General features: G+C 40.5%; 1 protein-coding gene across 9 annotated transcripts in view; it reads right to left on the bottom strand.

Moving 5' to 3' along the window:
• Nucleotides 1-16,315, bottom strand: part of ppfibp2b (PPFIA binding protein 2b) — a 247,441-nt gene that overhangs the window by 165,380 nt on the left and 65,746 nt on the right. For 5 of the 9 annotated variants that reach the window (XM_059652101.1, XM_059652098.1, XM_059652100.1 and 2 more), the window contains exons 1-2: nt 15,646-15,773; nt 3,806-3,915 (exon numbers count right to left, since the gene is read on the bottom strand). In XM_059652101.1, the coding sequence (XP_059508084.1) occupies nt 3,806-3,869 (64 nt within the window). In that variant the 5' untranslated portion in view covers nt 3,870-3,915; nt 15,646-15,773. Of the gene's footprint in view, nt 1-3,805; nt 3,916-15,645; nt 15,774-16,315 lie in introns of those variants that run through there. The other 4 variants (XM_059652093.1, XM_059652097.1, XM_059652096.1 and 1 more) reach the window with 1 other exon arrangement.

The following is a 16,315-nucleotide window of genomic DNA, read 5'->3' on the forward strand; positions in this document are numbered from 1 at the left end:
TTTAAGGAGAAGCTTAAAGGATCAGAATGAAATACAGGTGGCATGGTTCTGCAAAGGCATTCGAAGAGTTTAGGTAAACAAGAGCATGGCCTCCAATGGAGGATATTTATAACTGTGAGGTGCACTGGGACCAAAATCAAAACGAGAGGAGTACTGAAATCTCAGAGGATTATGGAACTGGAGAAGGTTACAGAGGTTCAATGGGGTGAGGCTATGGAGGAGTTTGAAAATGAGGATGATAATGTTAAAGTCAGGACACTGTTCAACTGGGACTAAAACATAGGTCAGCCAACTCAAGGGGTGATAGGGAATAGGACTTGACACAAGATAAACACATGGGCAAGGCCCCAGATGACCTCAGTTTTACACAGACAGAAAATACTTCCACTTGAAGGTGAGAACCAGAACTAGGGCAATAAGTGTAATTCATTTGCCAACACATTCATTAGGGAACTCAGGGAAAACTTCTGGTAAAAATGTGGAACTCGCTGTCACACGAGCTACATGGAATTTGATTGTATCTTAGATATACTGTTATTTAACTTCTCCAAAATCAACAGATTAGGAGGGAAGAGAAAATTTACTGTGGAGTGTATATGGAAGTGTTATTACTGGTTTTTAAGGCCTTCTGTGCATTATATGTCTGGAGGCTCTGGCCACTTTACTACAATAAAAATTCAACTATTTCAGTACTTAATCTGTAAAGTTATGCAAGCAGGGCTTCAAACAACTCCTAATAAGCAATCCAACAATTTGCACGGCATACATCCTAGAAGACAAAATCAAGGTGTATTTTGTGAAAGGAAAAATACAACCAGTTTGGGGATCATAGAGAGACAGCAACAGAAGCAAAACCAAATATTTTACAACAGAACAGATTATTGCCTTCCTAAACATCGACACAGCGGCCCCTAAAATCAGAAAATGCATATTATAATTCAGAAGACTAACTGGCCTTTATCGCAGACAAGACATAGTGGGACTAACTGGGTGGCTATGTCCCATCCTATGGGATGGCACGGTGGCTCAGTGGTTAGCATTGCTGCCCCACAGTGCCAGGAACCTGGGTTTGATTCTAACCTTGTTGAGTTTATACATTCTGCCTGTGTCTGCATGGGTTCCCTTCAGTGGGTTATAGGAGGATGGGTCTGGGTGGGATACTCTAAGGGTCAGTGTGAACTTGCTGAACCGAAGAGACTGGTTCCACACTGTAGGGATTCTATAAAATGAAATCCCAAATCTTTTCTCTATAAGATGTTACTCAATTCTCTTTTTAATGAGATGACTGAATCTGCTCCAACTGTCCACTAAGGTAGTGCGTCCAGACCCGAACTCCTCCATGCATAGAAACTCAGCTCCGACCCAGTTCAACATTAGTCCTGCATTCACTGATGACTGATGCTCGTGATAGTGAGGCCAGTTTTGCCCAGTCTACTACAATATATGCTTAAATGGGGGAAGGGGTAGGTTACCAAAAGGAACTTGTCCTTTTTAAGCAGTTTTCTCCCCCCCAAAAGTGGTGCAATTCCTTTGAATTATAGTATGTTCTGCCAAGACCAAATGAAATATTCAATATAAATCTGTGAGATGCCACAGTTAAAGACAATATTTTCCAACATCTTGTCTGGAGAACAACCCAGCAAATACATTGATATGGTCTCAGGGACTCCCATTACCATGTCCACACCCAGCGCCCCACCACCCCATCTGCTTCTAAAATACAGATCCACTGCTCAACATAAAAGATATGTAGAAAATATTCAAAGAACTACTACATTCATGAGGCAAACACTAAAATTACATCACTCCAAGAAGCCCAGTTTCTTAATATATATATTAAAGGGAGTCGCAGCACTGCATAGAATGGCCACGCCATCAACATTTTCAGTCATTCTGCACAAATAGACAAGAATTGCCATGGTTTCTGGGTCACACTAGGCCCACGAGCTGACCTTCTATACATACCATATTCAAGGCTTTGGAAACAAACATATGCCAGTGCAAACATGACCTACTCTGGAGATTAGTTTCCCAAGCCTCCAGGAGATCTGCACTCCACTAATTTTAAATCATTTGCAGACCCTCCACTTCTGTTTGTTCGATTATTAGCAGTTGCGCCTTCAACCATCCAGAATTTGCTCCCTAAACCTTCCTGCCTCTCCATTGTCCCTTTATCTCTTAGGCCAAACAGCCTGTCCCCTGCCCGCATGTCAGAACATTTCAAACAACAACTTGCATTTATATAGCACCTTTAATGTGCCCAAACATTCTGTGCTACTTCAAGGGTATGTTCTCCTTTGCGCCAACCCTACCCCAAATACTGACTGAGCCACGTAAGGACTTATTAGCGCAGGTGGCCAACATTTGTGTCTTAAAGAGAGAAAAGTAGACAGATTTATTAATGAGACGTTCACAAACCAAGGCCATTGTATCTTCTGGTCAACTGAAACAATCCTATCATAAAATTCCTAGAGGAATGATTTGAATATGAATACCAGAGGTATGGTTAGCAAGTTTGCAGATAACACTAACATTGGAGGCATAGTGGACAGCAAAGGAGGCTACCACAGAGTAGAACGAGATCTTGATCAGATGGGTGAATGGGCCGAGGAGTGGCAGATGGAGTTTAATTTAGATAAATGTGAGGTGCTGCTTTTTAGAAAGCTAAACCAGAGCAAGACTCCCCAGGCCCTTACCAATATTAGTGTTATCTGCAAACCTGCTAACCATAGCTCCTATATTCATATCCAAATCATTTCTCTTGGAATTTTATGATAGGATTGTTTCAGTTGACCAGAAGATAAAATGGCCTTGGTTTGTGAACATCTCATTAATAAATCGGTCTACTTTTCTCTCCTCTTTAAGGCACAAATGAGTGCAGGTTCATACTTCCTTGAAAGTGGAATTGCAGGTGGACAGGATAGTGAAGGTGGTGTTTGGTATCCTTGCATTTATTGGTCATTGCATTGAGTACAGGAACTGGGAAATCATGTTTTGGCTGTTCAGGGCATTGGTTAAGCCATTATTAGAATACTACGTGCAATTCTAGTCTCTCTGCTAATAGGAAGGATGTTGTGAAATTTGAAAGGGTTCAGCAAAGATCTACAAGGATGTTGCCAGGGTTGTAGGTTTCCACTTATAGGGAGAGGCTGGATAGACAGGGGCTATTTTCCCTGGAGTATCGAAAGCTGAAGGCTAACCTTATAGAGGTTTATAAAATGAGGGACATGGATAGGGTAAATAGACAAGGTCTTTACCCCAGCATGGGGAGTCCAAAACTAGAAGACAAAAGGTTAAGGGGAGAGGGGAAAGCTTTAAAATGATCCCAAGGGTCAACGTTTTTAAGAAGGGTGTGGTATGTGCATGGAATGACCTGCCACAGGAAGTGGTTGAGGCCAATATAATTATGACATTTAAAGGCATGTGGATGGCTCTCTGAATAGGAACAGTTTAGACAATATAGACCAAAATGCTGGCTAATGGGACTAGATTTTTAGGGTATCAAGTCAGCTTGGATGAATTGGACCAAAGGGTCTGTTTCTGTGCTGTAGATCTCTATGACTCTATGAATACAATTCACCCAATTAGCGTTATCTCCTACTACCAGATACTGTTTTATTTAAATATTAACAGTCATTAACTTGTGTTTTTGTGGGAGCTCATTACAGACAAATTGATGGCCATACTTCTTACATTACAACATTATTGCAAAGTATTTAACTGGGTGAAAGATACTCTGTGTTGAAGTTGTGAAAGATGCTACAGGAATACAAACATTATCATTTTTCACGAATTAGGAGCTTACCTGCTATAATATCATCCATTTGCTCCAAGGCAGCTTCAAGCATGTGACTGGCATCTGAAGCCATATTGATGAACAACAGCTTTTATTTAAATTAGCTCCAAAAGATTAATCTGTGAATAAATGAAGGTAAAGCACAGTTGAAGTTTTAATGTTGTATATAATCAGAATTATCGAACACACTTGCAGTCGCAAAATGTCACACTGCACTTCACAGGAGTTATCAAACAAAGCTAGAGATATCAAGATCAAGGTGCCCAAAAGCTTATTCAAAGAAATAGATTTTAAGGAGCATTTGCAAGGAGTGAGAAGGTGGGCAGGTTTATTGAGGGAATTCCATTGGCTATGGCAGCTGAAGGCATGGTCACCAATGGCTGACTGAATAAATTCAGGCATTCTCAAGTGTCAAGAATTGAAGGAGTGCAGAGATCTCCGATGGTTGTACAGTTGGAGGAAGTAATGAAGGTAAGGACAGGTGAAACCATGGAGCAGGAGCAGAGGAGATTCACCTCAGGATGCTACCTGGGATGGAAAATCTAAGTTAGGAGGAATGGTTGGACAGGCTTACGTTGTTTCTGTTGGAACAGACTGAGGGGCAATCTAATTGACATGTACAAGTCTATGAAGGGCGCAGAGAGTGGATAGGGAGCAGCTGTTCTACTCAGTCAAAGGGGACACGGGATCAAGACGACTGGCAGGAGGTTGGGGGAGCGGGTGGAAAATGTGAGGAAAAACCTTTTTACCCAGAGGGTGGTGATGGTCTGGAATGCACTGCCTGGGGAGGGTGGTTGAGGCGAGTTGCCTCCTATCCTTTAAAAAAAGTGCCGTGGATGAGCACTTGGCATGTCACTACATTCAAGGCTATGGGCCAAGTGCTGGGACATGTGATTTAGGTTGAAGGGCAGGCGTTTCTCACGTGTCAGTGCAGACTCGATGAGCCAAAGAACCTCTTCTGCACTGTATGATTCTGCCTGCCAGTTAATTTATTGTGGGACTGCAAGCTACACATGGAAGTCAGCTGGTTTGCTGAAATGTCTGCTTCATTACTTGTAATCTGCTTCACTGTTTGTAAGCAGAAAAACCTACAAGGTTAATCAATCCCTGATGAGTGACTGATTATTAGATCATTATCAATGACATTGACCATATGACCAAAAGTTACCTAGCATTGTGGGTCAATCCAAGGCTGAAGACTGCAGCAGTTCAAGAAGGCAGCTCACCACCATCTTCTCAAGGGCAACTAGAGAGGACCAAGAAATGCTGGCCAGCCAGTGACGCCCACATCCCACAAATGCATAGAGAAAAGAAATATATGAACAACTGGATTAGGGGAGAATTAGGCCATTTGGCCCCTTGAGCTTGCTCCACCATTCAGTAAGATTATGTCTGATTGGTTCGTGTTTTGAATTGTCCATTTATCTGCAATTTCCATTCCCATGTATCCGCAATCAAATATTCAATTCCCTTACCCAGCGAGAACATACATACCTACACGCCTTGAAAACACAAAATGATCATGATTCCACTGCCACATCAGACAGATTTATAAAGTTGCCTGGCCATCAAAAGACAAGCAATTCTCAAATTTTTAAAACAGTGTCTCCTCATTCCAGACTCACGCAGGAGTGTGCACACTCTTTGCACATCAATCTCATCAAGACCACTCAAGACTGTATGAACTTCAATCAAAGGCACCCCTTACTCTTCCACATTCCAGTGTAAGCCAGTCCAGACTGTCAAAAAAAAAATTGAGGCAATCCTCTCATTCCGGTATCAATTTAGTTCCCTAAATCACTTCCAATGCATGTACCTTTTCTTAAATTGGGAGCACAAAATTGCATGGTTTTTGAATTACTTCACAAATGCCCTATAGGACTCAAGTATAACATCCTTATTTTTATGTTCAGTTCCTTCTGGATTAAAGCATAGCGTTCTGACAGCTCGCTGGCAAATCCCTATCGAGTAGCCTTTCTCAAATGAGTTAAATTGACAAGTGATCGGGGTGTCCCAGATTGATAGCAAGCGAAGGAATGGATGAAGGCATATTGTCAGATGTCCTCGGAAGTCCCTAGTCTAAGTTGCGACAGAGACCTCTTAACTCAACTTAAAATATTAAAACATCACTCCAAGCTCTGGTTTCTACAATTGGATGTGTCCAATGGAAAAAAAAGCAAGCTCTTAAGGTCTGTTAACAATTTTGAACAAAGGTTTTTGTACTTTTAACACAAAAGGATTAAACAGCCAAAGCACTAAAAGACATGCACCACATTAAAGACTAATAATTCAGAGTCAGATTAACCTTCTGTATCATTCACGAGCATTCCTGTCTCTTAAAGATCTAGACCACTGGGCAGGGTGTGGAGAAAATGGTTCACTGTAATTTGTCAGGTGAGGGACTAGCAAACAGAATTGAGTTAGTAACTGTATCCACCCTCATGGAAGCTTTCCAGGAAGATTTACTTGACAAATTCAAGGCCTGTAGTGTTAAAGATCTAACAGAGATCTATTACAGAATATTCTTGCAGGTCAACAAAGTTTACAATGCCCACCTACAAATTCATTGGCTGATACAATCATTAGAACACCCTAACACATTTAGACTGTGGAAGGAGTAGCTTCTGCATTCAACAAGGAAATATCCAGCTCTCAAATCAACTTTGCAAGGTATATAAAAGAAAAGTTCATTAGCAGAGCCATTGCAGTACAGCAAATGGCAATACAGCTACAAATAAGACTTGTGTAAGTATCTTCAAGTATCAACAAAAAAAAATCTGACCAAAAGAGTACAGTGGTGATCGACAAAGCAGAATCTAACAATGCGCTAGTCCCAAATCATGGAATCAGAGAGACAGATCACAAATTCAGAGAAGTGTCAGAAACTATTCCAAACCTCAACAAAAGAAAAAAGGAAAAAGAGGGCAGACCACTTCTCATTCTTCTGAATTGGTGGAGTTAAATCTCAGGTATTTGTTGTGTAGTGAAAAAATGAGCGTTCTGGAGAAAAGGACGGAACAGCTAGCCAAGGTACAGCTCTCTGATGAAGGGTCTAGGCCCGAAACGTCAGCTTTTGTGCTCCTGAGATGCTGCTTGGCTTGTGTTCATCCAGCTCCACACTTTGTTAGCCAAGGTAAATGTAAATTTGAGAATAAATCTCAGATAATGACTTTGTATGAGATACCTCCATACAGAATGAAACTCAGGAGGACAAGGAATGGAAGCAGAATGATCAGTCTCTGCATCAAAACAAACAAGAATGCTCAAGAAACTCAATACCATGGCAACATCTGTGCAGAAACAATTAACATTTCAAGTCTGATATGACTTATTCAGAACTCTATTCAATCCAACAAAGAGATTGCTGGTTTATTAGGAAGATCTTACACCAAGTCACATGGAACATAGATCAGACTCACTAACAGCTCTAGAATATCTGCTGGTGCTCCAAGAAATGTTAGGGAAAACGAGGCAGGTAAAGATTCATTGAACATACAATGACCTTCAAATCACTTGACAGTCCTTTCAGAAGGAAGTATCAGCAATGATGCTTGAGTGAAAGAACCCAAGGAAGACATGAAAAATAAACCAGCCAAAGAAGCAAAAAAAAGTGGAAAAGATCCAGACCTCAACGAAACCAAAAACAGTAACACAAAGGATTAAACAGGTTATATGGTTAGAGCAGATATACTGGACAAACAAAGATAAAACAATTGATACAATTGTAAGAATCTATAACGTAAAAGTAGGAGCTTCAAAATGAGTTAGAAGGTCTTGAGGAACAAAACAACAGCTGTGAAGGAAATTTGATACACTCAAAACAGCTTAAGGATCAGTCAATAGCTAACGTGGAACAAATCCTGAGGCATTATAGGCAGCTTTAGCAAATTCTGGAACAGGAATTGCATTCTAAGAAAGTAAAATTTGACAACAAACATGATGACAGGCAATATCACTGATGACTGAACAAATCAATGACACTGCCAATCACCATAAGATCCAGGCATTTCAGCAAAATACTTATGGTTATAATGACTCTCAGGCTCTTTAGCTGTCCTAAGTAGTTTAATTTCCTTACGGAAAGGAGGGAGCGTTTTACACATATCCAATCTGGCCAACTACCATCCCATCATTCTACTTTCGATCAACAGTAAAAGTGAATGAAGGTGTCATCAATGGTGCTATCAAGCAGCACCTGCTCAGTAAGTGAACAGCTGGCTCAAGATAAACTGAAACTTGAGAATACCATCTCAGATATTGACTCTGTGGGAGATACTTCCACTTAGCTTAAAGTGAATGAAAATCCGAAGCAGGAAGAATGGAAGCAGAATGAACAAGCTCTGCATCAAAACAAACACAGAATGCTCGAGAAGCTCAATAACGTGGCAGCATCTGTGGAGAGAGAAACACTGTTAATGTTTCAAGTCTGATATGGCTCTTGCAACCTGCTCATGGAGCTCAAACTGGGCATCAAATCAGGGCCACTCAGCTCCTGACCTCATTCCAGCCTTGGTTCAAACAAAGACAACAACTAGGGCTGAATTCCGGAGTGAGGTGAGAGTGACAGCCTTTGAACAAGTGTGGCATCAAGGAGCCCGAGTAAAACTGGGATCAGTGAGAATTCGTTTGTGGGGGGAATACTCTCCACCGGCTGGAGTCATTCCTACATGGTGGTGACTGTTAGAAATCAGTCACCTCAGGAATTCCTCAGGGTGATGTTCTAGTTCCAACTGTTTCATCAATGCCAATCCCTCCAGCAAAAAGGTCAGAAGTTCACCGATGATTACATATGCTCAGCACCAGAGACTTCCTCAATATCTCTGAAGAGTCATGTTCTACTGCAACAAGACCTGGGCATGGTCAAGCTTGGGCTGAAAAGTGACAAATAACATTTATGCCACATGAATGCCAAGCAGTGCCCATCTCCTCTAAGACACAATCTAACACCATTCCTATTACTGAATCCCCCACAATCAACATCCTGGGGTTGTCACTGACTAGAAACTGAGCCGGACTTGTCGTGTAAATATAGTGGCTACAAAAGCAGGTCAGGGGTAAAGAATACCATGGTGAGTAACTCATCTCCTGATTCCCCAGAGCCTGTCCACCATCTACAAGGCACAAACCAGGTGTATGATGGAATGCTCTCCACTTGTTTGGATGGGTGCAGCTCCAACACCACAAGAAGCTTGACACGATTCAGGACAAAGCAACCTGTTTGACTAGATCATAAAAATCCACTCTATGCACCACCAACCCTCTGTAGCAATGTGAAGCTTCTACATGATGCACAGCAGAAATCACCAAACTCATGACGACTTACACCAAGAAGGACAAAAAGTCAATCCGAGTGCCGCCCAACTGGAAACCTTGGATGAAGCCGAAAGTCCACTCCCTATTGAAGGCAAGGCATGCAGCATTCAAGTTGGATGACCCAGGCCTATACAGGAGATCAAGATATGACCTCTGCAAAGCCAGAGAAGCCAAGGGGCAGTACCGGACCAAGTTAGCGGCCCAAACCAATCAAATCAAAAGAGCAGGTGGTGGAGGGCTTCCCACTTGTCTGAAAGTTCCCTTCCAAGCCGCCCACCAACCTGACAGAGATATATTACCACTCCTTCACTGCCAAAGTGCCAAAATCCTGGCATTTCCTCCCTGGCCGTATTGTGGGTCTGCCTATAGCACATGGACTGCAGCAATTTAAGACAACCATTCACCACTACCTGCTGAGACACAACTAGGGGGTTGGCAAGAAATGCTGGTCCAGCTGACAGCACTTACATCCCACAATTAAATAAAAATCATTTCATGTGAGATCCCAGTTTTACCACAAAATAGATGAATCAATTAAGAGATTACATTTGGTATGAACATGCAGATTCAAATCCTTTAAATATAAGCAAATAGATGTAGAAAATTATATTGCTTCCTACAGAAAGTAACAAAACAACATTTCAAGTTGTTGCTCGTCAAAATACAAACCCCTCAAGCATACATCTGAAATTCTTGAAAAATGAGCGTTGATGTTTGTACAGTCAACCACAGACAAACAATAACACTCAAACCAGCAAATAAATAAAACAATTGCTGACAGTGCACTGCCAAAACACAGTGGTTCAATCTTCACTGCACACACATTAATCCTAACCGATGAGGGGTATAATCATTTCAAGAGTGATCCGACTATCACTACATATATGGCATCACATTTTGATAAAACAATTTAATAAAAAAGGAATCAAAGCGGCTAGCATCATTTTTCTCCACTCATTCTTACAGTGAGGTTACAATAAAAATCCGATGCCTGATTCTTCCTCGCAGAATGCACAGTGACAAGTCACATGAAGACAGTGCCCTTCAGATAGTGAAATGTTGCAAACAGCTTCACAGCAGCATACTCGAACAAAAATCTATTACTGAGCCACATAAGCAGACATCAAGACAAGAGGAAGGTGCATTTTAAGCTTCTTGAACACAGAGGAAGATAAGTTTGGAAAGGAAGCTTTGGGTTCAGTAGTAAAATGTATGGATAGAGTGGATAAATGAATCAAGGTGATGCAAAAGGCCAGAATTGGAAGAGTGCAGAGGCCTCAGAAGATTGTAAGGATGGTGTGGGACACTTCACATTCTGCACACTCCCAGACTTGCCAAAAAGTTAATATTGAAACCATGAACATACTTGGAAATAGATCAAGGTATGACATCCAAACAGTCCCCAAAGCCTTACAAGTTCAATAGTTACATGTATATTAATGGTGCTGCTAATACAACAAATGGACGAATTATGTTAGATGTGGAGAGACAAAGGAATATTAATATTAAAGTAACAGATCACTTCTGTCTTAGGTCAATATTTAATGCTTGGTTGCAAAACATGTTTAAGTACTATATTCAACTACTTCCCTAAAGGTACCAAATCCCCAAATAGATAGTTCATGTACAGTACCATTTTTAAAAAAATCAATACATTTATTCAGTAAATATATTGAGTTATATTAGTACATTTGAGATTGAAATTGGGTGCACTTATTTAGCAGACTGGTTGTGTGATGCATTTTGACAAACAGCAGGGTAGTATAGTAATTATGAATCCTAAACTAGCAGCCCACAAGTCCCACAAGACTAAGTTACTCATTAGATGACTAATGTTTAGGAGATCTGCCACTGTTTTCTTCAAGATAGGACACCTTCTAATCTTTGCCAAGCCTGCCTAAATGTGACACCATTCTAGCACAATATACTTCACTGAATACCTTCAGGAATCAGACAGTAGAGCAAAAAGATGAACACCAGCAGTGTTGGAACTCCCAATAACTCAACACATCTATAAATCTCCAGGACAGCGCAAACAGATTACTGAAGGGGTGGTGGTGCTATTATGATGATGCCACTGGAGTAGAGCCACGGAAGACTTCCCAAACTAGTGTTCTAGGGACATGGGTTCAAATCCTACTATGCCAGATAGTGAACTTTGAATTCAATGAACAAAAATCTAGAGTAAAAACCTGGTTGAATGGTAACCATATAACCACAGTTGATTGAAGAGCAAATTATTGCACATGCTGGAATCTATACTGAAAACAAAAATGCTGGAAATCACAGCAGGTCAGACAGCATCCATGGAAAGAAAGCAAACTACCATTTTGAGCTTTGTTTTTAATAGCTTATAATAAATTTAATGTGTTAGTCTTGAATTATTGCATTGGAAGTCATAATGTGGATTATTCCCATCTGTTTTGAGTAATTATATGATAACTGAAAATATATATTGTTTAAATATTGTGCAAGAGAACACAGGCCAGGTTTAATTAAATCTATTAATTTATTTAATAATTTGTATTCTGGTGAAAAACCGGAAGCTGCAAAACATTTCCATGTTGGCTAACTTTGGATTTTCTGGATTAGTCAGAATGCATTTGTTTAAATTTTCCATTATTTTGCTGCAGTATTACCAAAGAATAGGGACCTGTATGATTTTCCTTTTGCTAACTGAATCCTATTTGTACATTAGAGATTCCCAGGCACATTAATCTTGTATCTCCACCTTGAACAAACTTTCTCATTCTCTCCATTGCAGATCGAAGTAGTGAATACATTCAAGAGTGGCACTTCCTTTCAGGGGGCTCTAAGGCGACAGTCAGTTACCAGCCAAAATCAAGATGTAACCAATATTTCTAGCCCTACTCATGTATCGTTATCTACTCCCAATGCTCTTTCCTCTCCTACCAGCGCTTCTGCTGGGCGGGAGTGTGTATTCTTAATGCACAAGATGATCTTTCACATCTCCCCACTTTGCTTTTTAACTATTTGATACTAATCATCTTGTCAGTCTTTTTGTAGAGTTCAGTATTATTTACCCCTTGGCGACCTGTTACGTGTCTGAAGTGAATGTGTTTGTTTTCTCTAGAGGACTAGACAGCCCTAGGCAAAGGTTCCAGCAGGAGGGAGTGAAATGACCTGCCTAAACAGCGTTAAGTGATGAATAACAAATGCAGGCCCAGCCAGTGATATCTTCATCCCATGAAGTTTTATTTTAAAAAAGGTCCCTTGGCTATTTTCTGCCATTTATGATATTATGATTGGTACGTGAGCAAGTTACACTGTTGCCTTTGCCCTGTATCCCCTAACGCTTCCCAACAAAAACTTCAGATTCAAAATTAACAACTGATCTTGCATCATTTGCTATTTGTGCACAAATATCTCCTAATTTCACCCCTAAAAGCTCTACCTTCAAGTGTTACACTACATCCTCAATTTTAGTGTTTCCCATGTATGGAAATAGTTTCTCCTTATTCGTCATCTGTTCTCCATAACGCTTTGCTATTGCAATTTTGAGCAAGGGAAGTTCTTTCCTTTGTACTGGCCGATATTTAGCTCTCAAACACATCTAAAAGTAGAATTTCTGATTATATATCTCATTACAGTTTGAAAAAATTTTGCTGCGCACAAATTGTTGTAACTGAATATATGGCATCCAGGGACATTTGCTAGAAAGCAACTTGAGATATCCTTTGGTCTTCAAGATGCTATATAAATGCAGAATGTCCTTGTTCTACCTCCATGGTAAGCACTCAAATGCACTGAAGCATGCAAGATGCAATCTCTTTCAACACTTAGCTATGCAGGTATTGTGTTACTTGTTGACAGGTTTCACCAACAGCTCTCCAACCAGCTCAATCATTTGGCACAATTTCAGTGTAAAGGGTGGTTAGAACCTGGGAATTTCAACAACAGACTCTTGTTGAAACACAAACTTGCACTTATGATATACATTCGATGTGGTAAGATGTCCTAAGGCACCTCACAGTCATGATTATGAAACACCATTCGACACCCAATGACGTAATATTAGGATAGGTGACCAGAGTGAGTGATCAAGTGAGCAAGAGTGCAAGATGGAGGAAAGAAGCCAGAATTAAAAAAAAAAAGAGGTTCATGTGCCTTGGGAGGTGGAATGTGAGACTATAAAGATAGAGAAGGGCATAGCTGGAGAGGGATTTGAAAGAATGAGGTCTTTAGAGTACAAGGGTTTCAATGAATCAGACTTGGCAATAGGTTATTTGACAGGCACATATGTTGATTTCATCAAGTTTATTGATGATGGAAGATGAACAGCCAGCCAAGAAATCATTGAAACGGTCAAGTCGACAGGCAATTAAGATGCAGAAGCGAGTGCCTGCAGCGAGAGCAGGGGTAGCAAGAGGCAATGCTGCAAAGATACAAGGAGATGATCTTTGTGATGGAGAGGATATGGAGTCCGAATTTCACCTTAGGTTCAAAGAGAAGTCTGAGACAAGTCTGGTTTAGTCTCAGACAATCGGCAGGTAGGCTGATAGAATTAAATGGAGGGTTTGAGTTAGGCTGGATCGGCCAGGACATTTTTTTCCCCACTCGAGCTTAGGTGCTTGAGAGGTGACTTTACAGAAGTTTATAAAATCAGGAGTGGTATTGCGTTAATGGTAGGTGTCTGAGGATGGGGATTTCAAGAGTAGGGGGCATATTTTTTTTAAAGGCAACTGGAGAGAAATTTTTAAAAAATTTTAAAATGAGGGGCTTTTTTTTTAAAAATACAGGGGGTGGTTCGTGTGTGAATGAACATCCTGAGGAAATAGTGAACATGGGCACAATTACAGCATTGAAAAGACACTTCGGTAAGTACACAAACAGGAACGGTTTGGAGGAACATGGGCCAGGACCAGACAGATGGGACTTGTTCAGTTTAGAATTATGTTCGGCATGAACTGTCTGGACCAAATGGTCTATTTCTAGTCTGTATCACTAGGACTATAACGGTTTGGTCTTACAATTTATGATGGGGTCTGATGGCAATGGATTTGGTCTTTAAAGGTAGGCACTGAACCCTGTATGAAATTGCCTTCCTTGTGCTTAAATTCTTCTGACTTGAGACGGTAAACTGACATCTGTATGCAAACAGTTAACAGAAGCAAAAATAGAGGTTGAAGGACAAGCACTGTGCTTCCTTCTCAAACAGGAATTTCAACTTAACTTCTTTGGTATTAGTTACTTCATGCTTTGCATTAATATAAAGTTTTGTGGATCAGCATTACTTGCAAACTTGACAGATCAAGCTTAAGCACTAAAATTCTTGCCAGTTTGTTAATAACTCTGAAAGATAAAACATTAGCTTCATGTTCTTCAATAAACAGCAGGGAGTTCCTGTTCAAAATGCTGGCACAGTTTCTCCATTAAAAGATTTGTTAATTGATGAACCGAATCTTCCTAAAAATAAAACAGTGTTAAACAACACATGCTGTTATTAATGTGAAAGCGGGGCGAGCGAAAGTTGGGGAGGGGGGGGGGGGGGGAGGCACGAGCAAAAGGGGAGGGAGATGTATCAAGTTGTGAATATTTAGAACTTGCAGGCTGTTCTTCTATTGGTTTCGCATAAGTGACCTCTCACCTTCAACTTTTCTGCTGATTTTAAGGAACTGCTGAATTTCAACATTAAAACATGCCACATTAAATTAAGTCTGCTGATTAAAAGAATAAGGCACCTTTTAACAATGATGATTGCTAATGCAGTTTTCTAGCCCAGAAAGGATATAAAACAAACCGTGCTGTTTCATCTGCTATAATGCTTTTAGAAGTTAAAATATACAATTGAACTTTTCTTCTTTTTTTGAGTCCAATCTTTCCCCTGTCCCCGAGTTGACTCCAATTTCCTCCTCAACTCTGTTGTTTTTTTCTTGTTTATTAAATCTCATTCGTTAAAGGAGATAGTCTGTTGCTCTTGCTGTGGTTTCATCAACTCAATAGGTTATAGGGCTAATGATATTCAAGCTATCCAACAGCAAAATATGCCTTGTGTCAGCAAGATATGGGCCAATATCCAGGATTAAGCGAGGTGGTCAAGGGTGCAGGAGTTTGCTTTGGTAAAAATAAAAGTTCAACTTCAAATTAGAACAACACTTGACTATCAGTGTAAAAAACAGCAGCTTCACTCAAATCAAATCATTAACTCAATGTAGTGACTGTACTCCAAACACTTTGTATATTGTCTTAAGGAATACCCTGTTTAGTAGGAAAAACTCTACCAAGAGTTACCTATACATTAATTAGACCATATATTCTGGAACTTAGAGCAGCAGCCTGAATGGCTCAAAATCCAATCCCTTCTCCTGCTGGATTTTTAAGAAAACACGAGGGTGATGTGAGGAGTTTAATCCAGCCTGGAACCTCTTCACTCAATTCACCATTCAAGGGTGCGTAGAGTACTGAACAATGCAACTATAAAATGTCACTAATTCAAAACAGAATGTGGAAAGTTGAGAAAAGGCTTCTACTAACCTACAGGCAGCCTTATTTTAAAAAAACAGTTGTGTACTCACACATGAAAAGGCAACCAAAGTCAAGCTTAATCTTAAATCAGAGATCATATCGAAAGCTCCCAGCTGTGCAGAATAAGAAACATGTCTTGCATTTCCACTTCAGCAGACAGTGACTCGCTGTCATACTATATCAGTGATTTACATGTGAACTCTGAAGAATGTGTCCTGCCCGCTCACTCCCAAAGCTGGCAAAGGACCAGCTTCCCAACAGCTGCTGTTAGACACAGCCCACAAAATGACAAGCATTCATACACAAAAAGAAATCCGCAGCCTATTGTGTCACATATACCGCCTTTGGTTTACAGGCTTTATATATATTAATCGTTAACATTAATCTAAAATGTTTTCTCTTCCCATCATTCCACCTCACCCACCCCCCACCCATTTCTCTTAGCTGCTGCAAGTCACAGGTGGGGGGGGGGGGGGGGCAGTTTGGTTAAAAAAAAACACTGGATGATGTCTTGTACATTAGATCACCACTCACTTCTAAGTTTACCTCTCTGATCGCATGTGTAGTAAGCAGTGACAGATTGATCTCCAGGTCAACTCTCTGCCTCAATCTGATTACTGAGCTACACTAAGTATATAAGCCTGTAACCCCTATTTCATGTGCTGATGGGCTGGTTATGCATTTTGTTTGCACTTCAGTCACAAGCTCCTGATCTTTGGT

This window comes from Stegostoma tigrinum, chromosome 17, assembly GCF_030684315.1.
Source record: "Stegostoma tigrinum isolate sSteTig4 chromosome 17, sSteTig4.hap1, whole genome shotgun sequence".
In the NCBI taxonomy this organism is placed as follows: domain Eukaryota; kingdom Metazoa; phylum Chordata; class Chondrichthyes; order Orectolobiformes; family Stegostomatidae; genus Stegostoma; species Stegostoma tigrinum.